At 39.1% G+C, this 21,491-nt stretch overlaps 1 protein-coding gene across 3 annotated transcripts in view; it reads right to left on the reverse strand.

Annotated features, from left to right (window-relative positions):
• The window catches only part of homer2 (homer scaffold protein 2), a 34,071-nt gene extending 14,902 nt beyond the window's left edge, over positions 1–19,169 (reverse strand). Inside the window, exons 1-2 of one of the 3 annotated variants that reach the window (XM_035416541.1) lie at positions 18,674–19,168; positions 6,270–6,426 (exon numbers count right to left, since the gene is read on the reverse strand). In XM_035416541.1, the coding sequence (XP_035272432.1) occupies positions 6,270–6,426; positions 18,674–18,678 (162 nt within the window). In that variant the 5' untranslated portion in view covers positions 18,679–19,168. Of the gene's footprint in view, positions 1–6,269; positions 6,455–18,673 lie in introns of all 3 variants that reach the window. The other 2 variants (XM_035416543.1, XM_035416542.1) reach the window with 2 other exon arrangements.
• Between the last annotated feature and the right edge of the window lie 2,322 nt (positions 19,170–21,491).

The raw sequence follows: 21,491 nt of genomic DNA on the forward strand, positions 1-21,491 counted from the left end.
AGCTCTAATATTTAGTATCATTACTTTAAGCTAACAAGACCTCAATGACAGCAGGACGCTCTGTTAAGCTTGAAATTCAGTTGTAAAGAATGTGGGACATTTCTCTTTAAAAGAACAAACACTGCACACCCACAAGGACAGCACTAAATGGATCTTTGCAGTCAAAATCAGGAAGCTACTTTGCTCCATCCCAAAATTTGAAAAGTTGTTCCGTCAGGCCCCAATACTGGAATAACATTTCCCATCATATGTGGGAATGTACTTCTGTACATTTTACACTGAGTGAATACATTGCTATTGGCTAAAACAATGTACTATGTCAATGTTCTCTTCTAAACTTAGCTTGAGTTGAATTGACACAAAATTGTATAAATATCTCAATGTCAAACAAGCAAATTTAACAGCCTGCTTCTTTTCCTCTCATGGCTATGCTTCCATAGTTTAGCTACTGCGGACATTCTTTCTGACACATCAGCATGGGCTGAATTATGACGATATAGATATATCACACCTCTACAATTATCCACAAACTACATCCCACTGCCAGATGCCATGGATATCCCACATCTATTTCAACACCTACAGTATGCCAGATCTGCTGCAGACTCTGACCAGCAAAGTGGCTTTGTTGTGCTCCAGCAACCTGTTCCTGTTTTTCTCGTCTTCATTTTTGAATAACTAAAGGAACTGCAAATAGTGTGCATCTGTTACAGTTTAGCATTCTTTTCAAGTTCAATTTTACAAAGTGGTTTTACACTTAACCTGTTAACAGTCTGCTAAACTGAGCAACATCCTCATTCTATGGGTTCTTCCTTGGTGTGCCAGTAAAGAGGCTAATGTTTCCTTGGTTGCTGCTAAGGGACCCTGGAGAAATATTCATCTGTTCTAACTTCATTAAAGTGAAAACATGGTTTTCACACCATGCCAGAAGCTAATTATTTATATCATACCTTATACAGTACAGCTGTAAGGTGTTGCTCTAAGACATGTGTCTCTTTCTGTTGTCTAGGTATCATTGCTCTTCTTTTCAAGATACAACCTCTGTAACTGACATGGTACAAAAAATCTGTTAGGCACTCTCTCACTTGTTTTGTTTGGAGACCGTTATCAAAAATAATTTAATTATTGGAACTGCAGTAATTGGAACTGCAGTAAAACCTTAACGATAATGTGAATCCTGTTTTTAAGAACATTTATGTACGAAATGTACTTAAAAATGCAAGAACAGCTAAAATACATAATCCTGATATTAAATGTTAGGCTTTAACTTTCTATACCTGTAACGATACAGTATACTACATTCAAAATTCAATATGTAAAATCCATCAAGATTAATATACAATAAAAGATATTTATAGAACATGGGAACTCATGTGTGACCTGGTGCTCTTCACAGAAGGCTATTTCCATGACTTTGAATAAGCTCTGCTTTGAACACAAAAGTAGCCTTCTCCATTGTTAGCAGTGAAGTAATCTAATTTTAGCCATGCTGATGTTGAAATGAGCAACCTCATATGCAGCAGTGCCGTCTTACTCCAGCAGAGGAACAAAGGGTGATCCTTTTCTCATCCTCACTTCTCCCAGAAGTGGACTGTAATAAGAACATAAACTGCACAGACCTTGATTCATGGGAATAATCCAGTTTTTATGAGTAAAACCACCAGTCCTTCTATCCTTCTTCTCCTTCTCTATATACTACAGCTCACCTTTCCTTACACCCAGATCTCTTAAAGGCATATTGATCATACTTGCTATGGTGTGTACACTGAAGGTGCAAAAAATAAAATCTATCTCACTTTCTCGAGTGTGTGACATTTCCTCCTACAGTATGTGTACAGCAATGGTGCAGAAATCCACACACAAAGCCATAACATTTGTTACATAAATACATAATGACAAAAAAAACCTGTATTTGTTCATTTACAAAATTGATTTGGGCATTGATTTGGCACCATTCCCTCCTTTCAGCCAAGTGGAATGTATTCTCCAGTAGGTCGTGCCCACCAGACTCAATGAGGCTCTACTCATTTGCTTATCTGGAACCCAGTTCAATTGCTAAATATATAATGATATGCATAGAAAAAAAACAGTCTTCATTGTACACACCCACAACGGAACTGTACAAAACAACAGCACTCCAAACAACCACCACTATCACTTGTTAAAACTTCACTAAAACAGTGGAAAGTAAAGAAACAAACGAATAAACTGTATGTTACAGCACGAAAAAGCACGACTGTGTGGAATGAAAAGGCTGCTGAACCTTCTGTGTGTGGCTCCATATTCTCCACACAGGGGGTTAATGGAAAGAACAGTAGGAAATCGAGAGGACAAGAGGAGCAAAAATTGAATCAGTTTTAAAGTCTTTATTTTAACTGCCATTTTGGTACTCAGCCAGTAATGTTAAAAAAGTCTTAAAATGATAGCAGCTCAGAGGACTGAGAACTGAACCACTGCCGTGATGAAAGTCTCAGGATTCCAGCAGAACTCCTTAAATACCTCTCCACATAGGAATGCATGTCATTACATACCTCTCACTTGACATTCCAACCTACTTTACAGAATGCCACATTAGTCATACATTTTTGCATTTAAATATTTAAATATCACAACCCAATAAATATCATGATATTTTTATATACTTATTAATCACTAGCATTAACAAACAAAAATAAATAAATAAATAAATGAACTGCATGTTAAATTTGAGCTCAGTGGGTGAGCTGTCCTGGGGCCTCATTTTTAAAATAGTCTTACAATCAAATTGTATCTTAAATAGAGGCAGAATACCATGATTAAGTAGTTATTATAAAATCTCACTTTGATGTGGATATGATTGTATCTCTATGTTAAGTTTATACCAGATGTAGGTTAATTGCCTGCTGGTTATATGGAGGTACTGCACATTTGAGGACTGCAAGCAAATCCCTGAAGTGGGCTCTGTTCACACATTAAGAATAACATTAATTTGCTAATAAATTTTAAGCATGAAGAGTTCAAGAGTTCATGTTGAAATGTAACCTTATTTAGAGCAACATGGCTATTACTGGTCACATTCGCAAGACAGGGTTCACATGAGTTAAAATTGAAGTTCATTTGCGATTTATAGGTGCGTACAATTCAGATACGCCATGTTAAACCGACAAAAGGAACTTCTTTCAGTCTCAGTTATTTTTTATAAATCAAGCATGAGCACAATTGGAAAATGATCTTAATAGTACTTTTAAGTTTAAATCTAAGAACATTTTTATAAACGAGGCCCCTGATGAGGGAAATGTTATGTGTTAACATGTGGGCAATATTTTCTAACTTACTAACCAGCAGAAAGTGTGACCAGTCTGTCTGACCTGTAAACCCAGGTAAAGAGTGTGGGTGAAGAAGCCGTGACTGAAGTGTGACATGACCTGGAACAGGCGGCCTGGTTGCCAGGACTACAATGCTTAGCTTGCCAGATGCCGTGGTCACTAGACACCCTGGCTATTCCCACTGGCTCTGTTTCCTGGATACAAGAGGATCACTGTGTCAGTGAAAAGCTGAGACACCAAGAGGTAGGGTGTGGGTGGTGGAACAGCCCACAGTAGCACATGGTTTACCTCTCTAGATGTATGGCTCTGGAGAAGACAATACATGTACAATAAATACTAAAAGACTACTGTTTTCAGGGGGAAAAAATGACCAAACTTGATTTCTATACTTTTGAACAAACTGTAAAAATAACTGTTGTATGTAAAGTATGTTCTTCCAAATGACTATGGGAATGCCAGTTAAAGTGGATTTCTCTTTTGACAAGCTTTACATCTGCCCCTGTTACATCTACGATGAATGAAGTGCATGACAGCAATGGGCAGTTAAACTGCAGTTATGAAAGGAGAACGAAAATCACAGGTCTCTTTATCGACTGAATTTCTCCCTGTGCTGAATTATTATCTTCTCTTTTGAAGGTCTCAAGAGGTTCCTGGGCCGCATCCCCATCACAGGGTCTGTGTGCGTCAGACGGAGCGTAATTTCAGCTCCTGCTGACTTGATGGTGGAACTAGAGGCAGCAGAACTGGAGCACAAACAGGTGTTGCTTTGCAAGTGCAGCAGAGACTGAATCTGAGGAGAACCTGTGGTGTGGGCACACGTCCAAATCCTGGAAGATTATACGAGCAAAGAGGGTCCCGCTTCCTTGGATACCAGCTTTACCCCTTGGCAACTGCCCCCCATCTAGTTTATGCGGGCCTTATGCTGCCAGTGATGAATGGCAGAGCAGATCCAATGACCTGAACCCACCTATGTAGATGAGTGAGACTCTCCCTCAGGCAAACCTATTCTCCCAGATTCTCTTTAAATCATGGCACTGTGAACAGTAGGCGGATTCTATACTTAAACGGTTATGTAATTTTATCATATAATATCATTTTCCATGTTAAGGACAACACTGATGGTAATAGGTAGTAGCAGTCACAATTAAATGCACAGCCATTAACTTTCCTCATTCCTCTGCCTGGGCAAAAATGGACAAGAAAAGTCAACAATGGTTTCTTACTCATAGCGTTCTATAGGGAGATATTTCTAAAAGAACATTCTGTTTTCCTGCTCCCCCTCTGTACCCACACAGAACAGACGTGACACCTGCACTAGTGATGTCACCAAAAGAATCATTTCCATTCAGATGCATAGCGTACTGTTCCAGGCTCGATAAAATCTCTGACAGCCAATTAAGGGTCTATCCTTCCTTGTTAAAAACATGCAAGTGCAGAAACATAGGTCTTGCATCACAGAGAGGCAATAATTAGAGAGTCTGCATGAACATGCAGAGGGGGAAAGAAAAGACCAAATTAATAACTTGTTTTAGCGTGATCATAAGAGCACTTCTGTGCAAAATGTAGATTAAACATCATCTTGATTCAAGTGGGACGCAGATATTGGCTCCAGACGCCACTTTCTGACTCAGCCTTACTTACACAAGCACCAGAGCTGAGGGTGCAGACCAAGGAAGAGTCAGATGCAGGAATATCAACTTACTGCCTGCAATTCAATCGAGACACATCTTTCACAGTCACTCCTATGTTTAACACAAGCAGGGAGAAAGAGCAGAAGCAGAAGCCCAAATACAATCCATACAGTTTCTCAATTTTGCCACTGAGAGAGACTTACACCAAAAAAATTATATTTGTTATATATTCAGTGGAACACAAATGGAGAATTCCCTAAATGCACAGACACTTAAGTGGGCCCACGGAGGAGGTGAAATGAATCATCACGTATGTTTCCATCACCAACTTTATCCGTAATTCTGCTACTAGGGTTTGACAGTGCGGCTGTGAATTTTCAGATCCTCCTAATCGGACATACGGGCGGCTTGTGACTTAGAGAAGTGGCAGCAATCTCATCACACTCGGAGCGCACAGCTCTTTCCAAATCTCCATGGAAACGCACCGTGTAAACCGACAGCAGAAGGGCAGCTAGGCAGGGATATTCCAAACGCAGGCAAAAATATTGCCCTTCTATTCAACGATGAATTCAAAGAACACGTATTAAAATAGTGCCACCTCTGACATAAGCAATTACAACAACGGCGAGCAACAAACTTTATCTTTAAGTGCGGTACTTGAGCTCTCATGTGATTGGCTGTAAAAATATCAAGGCAGAGATGACAGCGTCACGCAGCACGAGGTGAGAGCCCAGCCTGCGCTGCATGCAAAGTGTGGAGGAGAGGAGGCTGAACGCGAGGATCTTAATTTAGGTGTGCAGTGTGAGCCCACCGGCCCAGTGTGCTGCCCTTTAAAGGCTGTCTCCGTTTCTGACTACCGCTCTGCTCGGATCGCTCAGAAACGACCGGGGCGAACATTCCCACCGCGCGAGTGGCCGAGGCTCGCGTCACGCACACGCATCAGCCACACAGGCTGTTCACCAGATCCCCCGCCCACGACGTTCACTTCCAAAACAGCTTACTGTTCATTTGGAGAATTCTTCAAAAATTGTGTGCGAGGCATTGAACCAGTCACATATTTTCAATGTACATGCAGACTTAAAGCACATCTTAAAGCATATGGAACTTTAAGCATGTAACATGGAGCAATCCTCCATGGGAATTACTAGTACTGTACCCCTTCCCTAATGTTTCTGCAACATCTATGGTAATCGCAGACCTGCAGTTGTTCTGTGCAACTGGAAGCAGAAAGATAGCAGTGCACCGTCAAATGTGCCTCCCGTCTCGACAAACTGCCCCCTCCTCTCAGTCCTCCCGCCCCCTCGTCCCAACATTCCCCTGCTCTGACGCCCACCTTGGATCCATCGACACTGATGATGCGGTAGCTGTTGCGCGTGCTGTCGTAAAAGTAGGAGACGGTGACAGCCTGCTTGCTGGCAGGGACCCAGTTCTTCTTAGTGGTAGGGTCGATCTGGAAGACATGAGCCCTGGTAGTGAAGATAGGTTGCTCCCTGGAAGAGGTGGAAGAGGAGAATGACGCTAAGAGTAAGTGGTGGGACAAGACAAATGGAAGGAAAAAAACAACAAAATAACCACTTTTTAATCTAATGTGTTGAAAGGATTACACCAAGAATAATAACAATCACAATCATCATTACTATCATAATCGACAGAAACACAGACTGTGATCACTTGGGATAAACAAATCTGGGTTGTCTGCAGTTTCCAGACAAACTATGGCACAGTCACATGCTCTTTACAAAGACCACAATTCCGTCAGTTACCGACAAAGGTCTCTCGCAAGTGCTAATGTAACATTACCCAGAATCCCTCATGGCAACAGAGAGCTATTTGTGCATCAGCGCCTTCTTTTTCCCTGAAGTGTCATGTACATAACTCATGCAACAGCTGAAAATTACTCTCCTCTGACGATGAGTGAGTATCTAAATACCCTGCTGTAACCATTTACACCACGGACACCAGGAAGTAAACTGGAAAAGGGGTCTTCAGTCCTGCTGTGGGGATGGTAGTTAATTATTTTACACTATTTTTTTTTCTGGCTGCTTATGTTGTGAAGTTTAAAAAATTGCTTATATGAGCAAATGCACACAGGCCTGAATGACAGCTTGGAGAAAAGTTGTTGGAATGCATAACTGTCGTATCTACAACTGACACAAAAGTTCAAAGTGGACATGCCACAGAACCGGTTTGTCTTCTCCAGCTGGAATCATGTTTTTACCACTTCAACTGAACCATCACACGATTGTACAGAAGGATTTAACCCCCCACCCCCCACTTAAGATAGAGAGCCAGTTAGATGGGTTAACATCTTAAACAAACAGAGCCAACTGGACACTAGGGCTTGCTCTACACACATTTCTAAAATTTTGAGCTGTCCAGCCAGCTTCTATTCCTTTATTCCCAGTGAGCTGCATGGGCTTGAATTCCCATTTCCCCCTACACACTCAAAACTACCTCCCTATGCAACGGCAACAGGGCAGGAGCACAGACTATGACCCTATATTCCCCAGTAACAGAGTCACAGATTAATTTAAGGTGATAATGGATTTTAAATAATAATAATAATAATAATAATAAAGATTTAATCAACAATGACGCAGGTCTTTACGTATGGATGGCTGAAACTGCCTAGCACATTTGCACACTCATATAGACCAGGCATTTGCAGAAATGTCTGCAATGAAAACATTAATGACATCACCAAAGCATTTGTATGCATATTCTATAATGTTTCAATTCTGAAAGCGAAATTCAGTATTGCAGTATTTAATGAATGTACAGGGATTATTAGTTGGAACATAATAATAATAATGGCTGTGACATAACGGCACTGAAATTAAAAAAAACAAAATAGGCACCATGAACATCAAAGACGTGCATCAGTTCAGATTATTAACAAAGACATTTTCATGCTCCGGGGTTTTAACCAAAGCAAGCACAGTTATGAAATGAAGACGTTAAACTTTCATGACATTGGACTGTTTAATTAGTGCAGAATTGAGACTCCTACACACAGCAACACAAGCCCAGATCTACCAGTCACTACCGGACAACATAAACTCCAACAAGACCAAGCCAATGTACGAACAGAACCAAAGCTCCACAAACTCAGCTGAGTAGATTTGCAGCGCCTGGGCAGCAGTCTGGTTTATTTTGATAACAAGAACTTGGATGGCTTCAGTGGAATTTATATGACAAGCTCCTCTTTCTCAGTCGTGGTAGTGTCCTGCATAAATCGAAAGCTCCGGGCATAATAATTCATTCGACTAAACCTTTCCTAACTCAAAATAAAGCTCTTGCAGCCATTTAGTAAAATACAAAGCTTTTATTCCAGCAGAGGTGGATTTGGTTTATCTACAGGCCATGTTCAAGTGCATTTTACAAAACACTAGTTATCACTTATGTAACAATTAGATAGAAAAACTACAAAATCTTTTAAATGCTGGGTCTGGCACAGGTAACTCAGAATAATAGCTACTGCATGTGGGTCTGGTGCTGTTCCTTGTATCAGTCATGCACTAATCTGCTGAACAGAATCCCAGAGATCCCTCAGGCCAATGAGCTAATACAGCTGTTTCTATCCTGGGATGACCAACCACCGTTCCTAAAAAAAATTCACTGCCCCCTTTAATGCTAATCTTAATCCTAATCTGTTTTTGAAATAATACCTTTTATGCAGATAGCTGTTGTGGTTTTTGATCTAAATCCTCTAGAGCCTCCAGTGAGCTCCAGTGAGTCCTCACCAGGACCACCGAATGACCTTCCAGCTGACACTATTTCTAGATACAGACACTCAGGCTCATAGCACAAGGGGCAATGGAAAGGTCAGCCGCTCTCAGATCATACGTCAGCTGAGGTAGGAAAATTTACATTTTGATGAATTTGCTCACACAAATATTCCCTGAAATACTGGCAAATGAAACTGGACCCCAGTCTCTCCCCGCAGCAAAAAAGAGAGCCGGCCTGGATACCAGAGGTACCTGAAAGGAGACACATTTTGAAGGCCTTTAAATACTAAGTACTTTAGTGAAGTGAGCCGTGATAGGCCCTATGTAACAGGGAAGCAATGCTACAAAACAATTTCTTGAACCACAAAGTTGCACCCGCTGTCCATTATGGGTTACTCTACACAAACAGTGCCATACATGATTACATCTGACAGGAAAAATATTAATATGGAATCAACATGTTTTTAAAGTTGTATGTGTAAACCTTTTTCCATTCAATGCTCTCAAATTTGAAAAAGATATCCATGCCTTTCTTTGATTCCACTGAGTTCCTATCTATGACATAACATCCTTTGCGCAACATTTAAGTTAACCAGGCAGCAATTTGGGATTCTACCCCCAAGGTCAGAATTTAGTTATAAGCTGGCAGTTAAATTCTATTGTTCCATGTCTTTCTTTCTAAACACAGCTTGGCAAGGTTAGGGATCACCAGTTAAAGAAAATGTAAGGACAAGACTTCAAGTCAAATTTAAGGACCAATTTTGAATGCAGTTTACACCAGCAGTGCATTCGTAATCATCAGAGTAAATAACCAATTCTAATCTTATATCAAAACAAAATAACAAAACACCAAGTAAATGTGCACAGTTTGGGAACTATGTAGGCTTGCTCTCATGGGAAACACCTGCCTACATCTTTGCAAGACAAAGGCACTGTGGGTGACAGCAACACATTTCAGGGAATATTGAAACATGTGACTGATTCTGAAATATCTGTCTGATCCTGCAAAATCTGACAAAAAGAGAATTCCTGTTCAGACACTGTTCCACAAGATCATTTTGTTAACTGCCCAAATGTGTGTTTGTGGTGAAAAGAATAGCTTGTGTTTACAAAGAACTTGGGATGAAAGCCAGGGTTAGCACATGCCAAAATTCTGCAGTATGTTTTGTGAGACACATATTTTTCTTGTGAAATGTCTTTGTTTTTGTGAAACACCAATTTGACAAAAGGGAATTTCTTCATTGTCTCAGTTAGATGCTGTTTTGTTAGTACATTCCCCTGAAACTCACTTCATTTAACAAAAAGAAAACCTTTTATAAACGAGAGTCATTGCAGGGATGGAGGGAGAAGCACATGAACAGAAGATGGTGATTTTAAGGCCAGATATTTACCCAGCTGGGATTAGGTGGGTCCAAAACTGGTCTCTTTATTAAGAACAAACAACACCAGTTCCCACTGAGATTCAAGAATAAGAGCAATAAGAGTGCATCAAGGTGAAATTGGTCACACAATTCCAATCATGAATGCAATGTGCCAATGATGCAAAATAAAACTGACTGCACTCACCCTTTTGAAAAAATAAGCCGTGCGGCACACCATCAAAACTGAAAACACATTAAATTGTCATAGGTTCACAGAAGTCCTTATTTAGTTTAGCTAAAAATGCAAATAAATAAATAAATAAATAAAGTTTATTACAGTATTTATACATTAGTTATATATAAGTTAAAAATAGTCCACAATGAAAAAAACACAAGACAAATATTTTATAAAAATCAATATTAAAGTTTAGTGTATGAAAATACTATAGATGGTTTCTGAATTCTTATAGTTTAATTGCAGTTTAAAAACTTATAGTTTAATCTTACCTTATCTTATAGTTTAAAAACACCCCTCATCTGGCCTTCCAGAATTATGAGATGGAAAACAAACTATTGAAGAAACTGAGTGAAAGATCTCACCATATCTTTTTGTCCTTTGCATTTTACACAATGGATTTAGCAGAAAGGAAGTCTACATTACTATCCCCTCAATGGGGTCAAACAAACTCCAGTTTAAAGAACACAAAGATGATATATCTGGCTTCCACTGTGCCATGCTAACATAAATAGGCTGCACATGATTTGTCTTGAAATGTCACTATTGGCCAGCACTGAGAGAGACTGCTCAACATAAATTCTTGTATCCAGCACAAATAAAATGGCTGTGAGAATTTCTAGAATGTATTGTAAAAGAGAAAATGAAGCCACTTGGATTGGTATAGAAGTAAATTAATAAGGTTAATCAAACACAATTTCCTATTTATTCCTGAATATAAAATTTAAAAAAAGGTTGCACCCATTGGCGAGGTATGAGACAGGTGGTAGGTGGGAGTGATTGACAGACTGGATTCAATTTTTGTAGCAAAAACCTTTCAAGTGTAATGGAAAAAAAATCCCCTCGAAATTCACAACATGCAAAAATAGTCCTTACAAAAAAAAGATATATGATCACAGATATACTGAACGAATGTCACAAAACAGGCAATCCATTACCCTCAATCTCCTGAAATACAAGACACAACTGAACAAAAATTTGGCCGGCTCATCTCATTGGCATTTACCATCAAATTAATTATCATTTTTCAGCTACTGTATCATAGAAATAGAGTCAGTGGCAGCAGAAGCAAATAACCTCTGTCAGTTCTGAAATATGAAAAGTTTTCCCCTGAGTAATGCGCACAATTAGTCAGGCAGATCTACTTAATCCTTACCTACTTCCCGTTTAATAACCAAATGTAAATGTTTTGATCGGCTAGTTCAAGGAATCTATCTTCTTGAATGCATTCTGCAGCTATCTCCACTTAAATCTGACAGAACCTAGACCTGTTATAGACTACGTTACAGCTCACAATGACAAAATCATTTAGCAAGCAATTACACTCTGATAAAGAACAACTGGGTACAGTCAATAAAAAGACAGAGAATCGTAGTTGCCTATACATTAGCTAACAAGTGCTTTACCTGATGCATAATTAATGTTAGAGGAGTAATCATGCAATTTACCATATTTTTCTACATAACTATGTTAATAATTCATAATTAATTTATGACACGAGGAATGTCATAAATGGAGAATGACACCATGCACCAATGACAATAAATGAGTGAATTGTATCATGAGGTAGTATTCTAGTAGCTACATTTCCAACTCTGGAAGTGTAGTCATATAATTCTAAAGCTAGATGAAATAGCATCGACAGATTAGTGTAGAAATAAGCCTAAAGCTGAAGACCTGGGCCCTGCTTAATGATGAAGGATTACTGAGTTAGCTGGATTACTGCACTGAATAAAACCCAGAACCCTCCAAAATCTGGGACATGGACTGAAGTAAAAACAGCTCTTCCAGGCTTTACTCAGTGCAGTTATCCAGCTAACACAGTAATCCTGCTTTTTGAAATACCCCCGTTGTCAGTGTGAAAACAGTTTTGATTCACATTTGAAGCCTGGTCACAATCACAATCATTATACATACATACATTATTTATGCATGTTTGCATATCACACATTCTTTAACCTTTATTTAACCTGGATGGTCAGTTGACAACAACATTTACAATTTACATTTACAGTCATGACATTAAGAAAACAATAACAACAAATATCACTAATAAATTCAAAGACAATATTATTTACATGAAATACACTACAGTGATAAAGCCAATGTCAAAGACAGATTCAGGATAATTTAGCAGATAAATTGCAGGGTAAGCAGGTACGGTAATATACTGATCATTATAAAAATACATTTGCAGACTTCAGTTAAAATTGATTTTTTAAAAGTAGGTATGAAGATAGTGCATCCAGTTGTGGGTGGTCTGGTAATTTATTCCAACGTGTAGCTCCAGAGTACTCGAATGAAGAGCGAAGCAAATGAAATGAAGGCATTCTGTAAAACATGTGTGCAGTTGCCATTTTGCCAAGGTGACTCCGAGTGCTTTGCTTCACTACAACTCACCAGAAATCCTCTGTTGCGGAGTCTATTGCTAAACCCACTATTGGCCCCCCATCACAGACAAACTTCACATGCATTAACCCTGAATTATACTGTAAAAGAGGACTATCCTTTTCAGGTCAAGGACCAATGTTATATGAGAGCAGGAGTAAAGTAGTAATATACTGAATGCAATGTGAACACTCATGTCAAACACCTGTTGCCGGAGGCATTTCTGTGATTCCACAAAGGAACATACAAACTCCACTAACCTGAGTGAACAAGGTCCACTGCCAAGCCACAGGCTGACAGCACAAATACCTGGACAGTTGGACCTGACTTGACATTATTTGATACTCAGACCTATGCAGTTTACAAGAGGGCTGGAAAAAAATGCAGTATACCCCATTAGCCAAAGCGCTTACCAGAAATTTGATATACAGCTGTGACTGAGACATGATCAGGTGCTGCTGTGACATAACCACAGCAACGGAGAAACAGTGCTCCAAAAAGTGTCCTTTGGCACCCAGACAAAATTGAAATTGAGCACTGCACAGAACCAATCAATCAAAAAGTGATTTTCCTGAAGGCACAGTCGAGGATGATCGGTAGCATACAGCTGAGCCTTGAGAATGTTGATGAACACGTTTCTTCAGTTCCAAATGCAATAGTAGTGCTTTGGCGGAAGCAATAACCCAATTTTAAAAATTTACTGACTGGCTGCGATTAGTGAGAAAGACACCCATCTGTCATCACCCCACAAGTGAGACTAACAGCATGCCACAGAGATGGTGAGAAACAACAGACTCCCCCCCAGTGCAGACAGGGGAGCCTATAATGGAGCGCCCTTCCCGCTACACGGAATACATCACACATGATTCCAACGTGCAGTGCACAGCACACTGAGCACACAAGTGTCCAAGTGCATTACAACAAAGACGTCTGGGATTAAGGCAGAGAAAACATCAGCCACTTCAACAGACAATTATTAATGATTAGGCATTCATACTGTATGAATGCCACTATGAGCACATGCCATACATTAACTACATTCCAGTAAAACAGTGAAGGCTGAACAAATGTAGAACAAAAATAGTACTTTTCTATTCAACATATATTAGGTGATTAAACAAGCTGTTTTCCTTATATTGCACTGTGCCGTGTTTCAATATAAGAACGAGGGCCCTCCAACATGAGCAAACACAGAGAATTTTAGTTACTGCTCTTAAAAGAGAAACATAACCAGAAGCAATCTGTACATCCACAGGCATGAGATGCATATATTAGCAACTATTTTCAAACTGCCATGAAACTGATGGGGAAGGATTTGGAAAGAGGGGATATATTTATCCATTAATAATGTAATTTTTAACATTGCAAATGGCAAATAAATGTAAATCAATATCCACTTAATAGTTGAGTTAAGTTGAGTTAAACCGGACATGCAAGCTCATGTCATTTAAGTTTGTCTCTAATGTATTTACATACATTAGGGACAAAGGGGCCTCATCTCAAAGCCTTCAACAGATGATAAGCTAAAATGTGAAATGGCATATAAAATCAGTCTAATGGTTCATGTAGAAAGACATCTGCTGTCTTGGAGGACAGACAGAAAGTGCGTATTAATTTAACAGATCCTCCATGGTGACAATTCTTTTACTGGAAATCTTTATTAGCACACATTGCACAAAATTCAGACTTTTCAACAGACCAGACCTTTCAGCAGAAGGACACCCAGAGGAAAAGTGATGCTCTCTATTGCCCAGTGGCGGTGTACATCATGAATATCAAATGAGATACATCTTGTTTTCAAAATGGAAATAAAAGACTGAATTAGGAAAACAGTGTGCATGATAAAGTCAAAGCAAAATACAGAAGGAACATTAAATTCAGGATTATTAGTACAGGTGTAGAGTGATAAACACTGTTTAAACCAAATAGTATGATTATTTCCATGAAGGTATACAGAAGGTCACCTTTGCCTTAAGAGGATGGGTCAGATTGTCCTAAGCTGAAATGGGCAAGGCCTGCTTGCATTCACAACACTCTTATTGCATAACCACCAGCTCTACACCGGAAGGTGCTCAACAAACACGGGCAATGAATTACTGCGGCCCAAACGGTTTGGTTCCTAAAGACTTCGATCCTTTCAGGCCATTTTCTGCATTTAACCAACCCATGATCATAATAGTACTTAATTGCTCAGGCTGAGACTGGGAAACAGAGTGCACCACACAAGCTACACTCTCTGCTTCAAACGCTCTGCTCTGAGAACAGAGGGAGTTCAGGGCCTGTGACTCGGAGGCAGTTTAATGGGAAGTGCCACTTTATGTTATCACAGTCACTTGTATCATGATTAGTGTAATGCCATCTCTGAGTCTAGACTCCTAGCCTTCTTTCTGCTGCAAAAAAAGAGTAATCTCTTCCTACTCCCAGGTTGTCTCGCTCAACCTTTCCAGCAATTGTAATGCATAGTGGGTTCCTACAGGAATTTGGTGAGTGAATTCATACAGTGGGATATCTGATTTATTTCAAATAATGTAATGGTAAATAGACTGGCTACAGTATGCAGCACAGGCTGGCAGAGTAGCACTGTAGATGAGAAACTGGAATTGCAATGTAAAATCAGTGGGTTGGAGGGTTCCCGATGGGGCACTGCTGTTGCACCTTTGAACAACATACTTCACCTGAATAACTATCCAGTGTGACAAACACGTTATATTTCAATCATAAGCAAGCCCTAGATAAGGGAATCCGCCAAACAAATATGTTACATATTTTCATAGGCATAGGTTTCATTTCAACTTTAGGGGAAAAGTACACATTGCTAGACCACATCAAGTCTCAAGCAAACAATTCTAGCAATTGATTTTAAAAAAGAGGAGAAAAGTGACATGCCTCCCTGTCTCTCCCCAAACCTACACATATAATGTACATATACAATGACTCTCAGTTAGATGGAATGCAGGAATAAAGGTAGCAGCTCTCTATTGACAAACTGAGCACTAACCTAATTCTGCCCCGTGTCTGGCAATGAAATCTTTTATGAGCTCACTGATCATCCAAAATGCACCATTGTCCATGGCTGAAGGGCCATCCCAGTTAATGAGAATTTTCACAGATCAGTTGACAGGACGGATGATCGGCAGAAACAGAGAGTAATTGAATCACACAGGGAGCAAGAGACCACTGAACCGTGTGTTTCATTTGTAACCCTGTTCAAGACAAACACAGCACCGCAGAGCAAACAAAGCATGGGGCAAGAATACTGCAAAATGGATACAACCGTGCCACCTTCATCATCACAACATTAATGGTCTGAAGGACCCACTAATTAATTTATGTGTAACCTAGTTTAAAATGATTGTCAATTACATTTTTAAAAGGGACAGATTACACTGTAGGTAATGTAACATCTGAATTTAAAAATAGCATTGCTAATTTAAAGAAATTCATCTAAAACATATCAGTGTTTTCAGCATCGGAAAGCATTGTACTGTAGAACACCTTGAGGTGCCCAATTAGCCAAAAGGTCAGTGGCTGTCTGCTCAGTGCAGTCTGTTCACTCTCAAGCAATCTTATTAAATGCGATGCAATTTAATCATCGCAAACATAATGATGTACTGTAACATCCACCTGCCTTCATTTTGTGAAATGGCATTACAGTTTTGAACTATCCAGTTCAATCACCATTGAGAAAATGTCATTCATTTTGCCTCTAGGAAATTAGTTCAGATAACTTCTACAAAATGAGGGGCCCTCTCTCTGCACCTGTACAAATGTATTCAGTGCCTTACTGATCACATCACAAACACTGTAGACAACTGCTAGACAAACATATCCAGGAATTCCAGCTTTCATAATTCCTCATCCATGACTGCTCTGTCATACTTACTTTAAAGCATTATAGTTTTTATATATTATTATTATTATTTTACTGTAAATCTGTCGTTGTTTGGTACTTATGTATGGACAGTGGGGGGGGGGGGGGGCTCAGTAGTGACTTCATCTTTGCGATATGTGCATATACATAACATATTGTAATTGTATAAAGAAAGCTGTGCTTCATCAAGAAGGGGGTGGTGGTGGGCCAGTAAGAAACTTTTAAAAGCATTATAAAGTAGGCTATAGCCAAATGAGAGTAGATCGTCAGTAAAACTGTTTTTTTTTCATATACATTCAAGTATTATTTAACAAAAGAAACCAGAAAATATATGCATTAATCACTGCATTAATAAGCACTGCATTAATATAGCATAGTAGTATCTATATTAATATTAATTAATATTCATATTCATATAGGTACTCAATCCTGAAGTTTGGATGAAAGTTGCAGGGATTTCTTGTGCTGTAATTCATGGACGTTCCAGAAACAACAGATTTTTTTTTTTTTAACCAAAAACATAAACATCAAACTCTAATATAGGATACTTTTTATCTCTGTCCCACACAGATGCTTACCTGCAATTGTCATTAGTCTGTTGTTTTTAACAATATTTCATTATGAGGTGCTACAGTCTTGCCTTGAAACACTTCTTGTATTTCCAAACTCTAAGAAAACATCCAGTATGACTAAAAGCAGAACTACGGATAATTCTTTTTCTAAAATCACAAAAAGAACAGTCACAGTACCAGAATGCCTGGCTTCCTGAAAGCCTTAAAAAACATGGCAATCAAAACTCACTGGTAATTCTAAGGATTTAGAACTCATTCAGAATCAAGTACAGCACCACCGTGGCCTTCAGCAAAACGCAAGGCTAACCTGCACCCTGATATGTGTGAGTGACAACAGACACTTCACAGGTGCAGTGTCAGATGACAGAATATGACAGGCGTGCTCAGGCTAGATATTCATCTGCACAGTATTCTATGCAAAGACCTTTTCACCTGTTGCTTTGTAGTTGTTTATACAAACGTTAAGATTACACGAACCTCTGGTCTGCACAAGTATTCGCTTCTGAAGAAGCATAAAGCTGTGAACGTAATCCCTTGACTCAGATGTCACAAATAAGTATGTGCCCAGAGCTCACTGGAGGGCCAGGTCCTATTCAGATGATAATTGTTAACACAGCCTCCTTGAAGAATCATAGCCCACTCTTACAAGCTTTACAATCTAAATATAAACAGGCTATAGCTCTTACAGCCCATTAAAATTATCCCACGTCAAAATTGCAACCATTAAAGCATTACAGTAGTTCCCATGATGGCTGAATTATATAGCCTATATAGCCTATTTATTGGGTCTTCAGAACTTCCACATTAATTTGTTCTATCGCTAATACAAAATTTGTCCTGTATCTAGCATTCAAATATGACTGCAATTTGGATTTAAATGAACACACCAAGATATAAGTCTCTATTTATAGACGCGAATTGCTTATAGAATAATAGTTCCCTCGCTACATCTGCATGAAATTGGTTGATTTCGTAAAGTACCTATCTGTTAATCCACCTGATGCATTTGCCTGTGACAGAAAAAGCACAGACAGGTAGGCTATTTGAACTAGATGCCTGAACCTATAATCTGACATTTATATATATTGTGTGTGTGTGTGCGCGCGCGCGCGTTAAACAAATTGACGTTTGAACACATTCGATTATAACTTATGAAAAGTAGACTATGACTTGGCATTCTTCACCAAGATCAGCTCGAAATTCAATCTCTGAACTGTTTCGGTGATAAAATTGCACAAATGCATAGCTACACCAAAACATAAAACAGTAATGGTGAACTTTATATATTTACATTTTTCCATCATCAAATGAATTAATTCTACACTGGCCAGGAACAACCTGTCCTCAGTAGCATAAATGGTATGTGCAGGCTTAACAATTATGAATTTCTTGAAATTCAGGACGATTCTTAAGGAAAAGTGGTATATGGTAAATACAAATTCAAGTATAGGCTACATGTAGTCTATTTTCGCATGAAACAATGTATTTATTTGTGATAAAAACGATTTGTAACCTTACTAATTAACAGCGTGTGTTAAAGTATTTAAATAGGAAGTAGCTGTCAATGTTTTAGGCTACTCACCCCATTTCCACACTTTCAAAACAACCCTCCGACGTCCAGAAAGGTTACTGAGATGAACTTCGGCAGGTTTCGAGCGTTCCAAACAAACTGTGATCAATGAATTAAATCCACCCTTGACATAAGCTCTTTGTTGAGTCCATACCGGGCCCCCAGCTTCAAACAGCCAGCAACATTGATAGCTAGAACTGAAATATGAGTCCGACTCAGTCTTCTATAGAGAAGAACTGGCTAAATATTCGTCGTTATCAAGCCTTTTCCCTCGGAAGCGGGTACCATTCAATGAAATTTTCTGATTACGAAAAAATGAACGATTCCAGTGTGTGTATTTTCTTTGCGAGTAAGAAAAATGGCAATCTTTTAAAATATAGCCTATTACATTTTTTCATACATTTCAGCGCCGGTAGTTTAGCTATGCTCCCCGATGGGCTTGTGTTACGAGTGAAGCATAGACAGAGTAGCGGCAGCGACACTGAGCGGATCCCACCTGCTTGCAGCAACCTCCCACATACTCTTTACATCTAAAAGCTAGGGCGAAGTCTCTAGGGGCGATAACCTAACAGTAAGTATTGTGAAGCGTTCTTTCGACATTTGATGTGTCCCCACGAAGAAACTGATATTGAACAGAACGCACTTACTTATGCTCGTCATTAATTATACCGCAATAACGAACTATCGAGTTCAAATTTAATACCTTTCACCTTTCACACAGCGTAGTCTTCAGATGCCAAGCACTCTTAATCACTTAATTTTAAGTTGACTGTCGGTAATGAACTGGTGTTTTTTCATGTATAGACTACGAATGTAAATACACAAATAATCACCACCACTATCATCATCATCATCATCATCATCAACAACAACAACAACAACAACAACTACAACAACAACAACAACATGATGGAAATCTCATATCGCACCTAAAATAAAATTTGAATCTATTTTGCGAAATAGATTGACTGGGATATGAACAATCATTTCGAATTTTAAATAGGCTAATCTGAGCTCATGTAACACAGTACCTGGATAATTATATGAATTTGCCTTCTGCCATATTAAAACATACATAGACTTTTTTTAAGGATATAATTATGAATTGAAAATGGCTTCAGGCCCAGACTTACTGCAAATATTCTGGTGAAAATGATTTTCCCTTATACTTGAGAAGCCATATACAGTATGCACCTTGTGAAGTCATTGGCACCTTCAGAAGAGCTCCACCGATAAATACACAATATTCGGTAAAATATTCAAGAGAATAAATGCAGTCTAGCGCCTTGCCTAACTTGTCAAAATGGAAAGTCTTCATTGTAGTTGAAGCACAGTTATTATTTTATATTACACCCAAGGCTTGTTCCAATTAATTTACATTTGATGAAATGCACTGCACAGTTGGATTTTCACTTAACATCTGTTTTTGTTCTATTTCCATGGCAATTGTTAATTCAGTGAAGTTAGTGCTCTAGGTGATGCTTTCACTTTTCTAAAGAAATAACATGGAGCTCTTTAATGAGTGTTGATCCCCCCCCCCCCCCCCCCCCCCCCATGCTATTAAAGATCCATCAATTGATTGTGCAATAATAACCCAGTTAGTGTTAAGACACCACAGTTTTTCCACACCACTTCTCAAGCTCTTTAAACAAAACTTTGAAAAGAAGGGATCCATCAGTACTTAGTCTGGTAATGTGCCATGTCTGTATCGAGGGTACTTGGCATCATTTGCATTTCTTAGCAAGTGCAAATGAGAAAGTAGTTCAAATGCAATTTTATGTGGCAGATTGCTGTGAAGACATATTTAAATCTCTGTAAATCTGAGAAGCCCAGCTATTAATCATGATTGCTTTAGTACCAGGGCAGCATTATTTGCAATCTGCAATCTGCAGGTCTACTGTCCATGAAAAAGCATGGTGTTAATGCATGACTTATGGTGATGAATCAAGGTAAATCCATTGTCTTGGATAATAGTTTTGACATTCTCCAGCTAGCTGGAGCCTATCCCAGCGTGCATTGGGTGAGAGGCGGGAATACACCCTGGACAGGCCGCCAATCTATCGCAGGGCACACACACACACACACGCACAATTCACTCACAAACTGATACCTTTGTTTTCATTCATTCATCCACATCTGTTTATTCAATAATTAAGGTATCAGTTACATAAAGACAAGTCATTGCAATTACCCGAGTGCAATAAAAAATATTAGTATAAACCAAGTGTGTTCCACCTAAGAATGTCAAACATATACAGGTAATGATTTTGTGCTCTGGTTTTAGTGTCATTCCATTCCAACAATGATAATTTATTCAGAGCTCATTTGCTATAGATTTGTGTCATGTATTATTTTCCCAAGGATGGCCCACACTTACTTATTCCAACAAAGGGAGCAGAGGGGGAGGAAATCTGGGCTCGGGCAAGGGAAGGGTTAAGTGTTCCCATCAGTGGCTCTTCTCCAGCTGAATCAGATGTACGAGGAGGAAGAAGGGCATCGCAATGACGCAGGAACTCAGCAGGCCTGCTACAGTCATCACCATTATCAATTCAGATTAAATGAGCTTTCTCTAAGACAACTGCGTCCTCAAGGAAACTGAAAAGAAATATCCAAACAGCTGCTTATCTCTGGTCAAATCGCAGCTGTGGTCCATCGACTTGAATGCCTGGTCTTCATATATTATACTGTCCGATTTTTTTAAGGGAAAAGGTGGCTCAAGTTATGAAGTCCAGCTGTATGTTACCCCTTTAAAGTAAAATTAAATCTGTGCAAGAGAGATTAAACATGTTGGAATTCTAAGAATAAAATGTTCAGAGAGTACAGTACCTCG

The sequence above is a fragment of the Anguilla anguilla genome, chromosome 5, assembly GCF_013347855.1.
Source record: "Anguilla anguilla isolate fAngAng1 chromosome 5, fAngAng1.pri, whole genome shotgun sequence".
NCBI classification, from domain to species: Eukaryota; Metazoa; Chordata; class Actinopteri; order Anguilliformes; family Anguillidae; genus Anguilla; species Anguilla anguilla.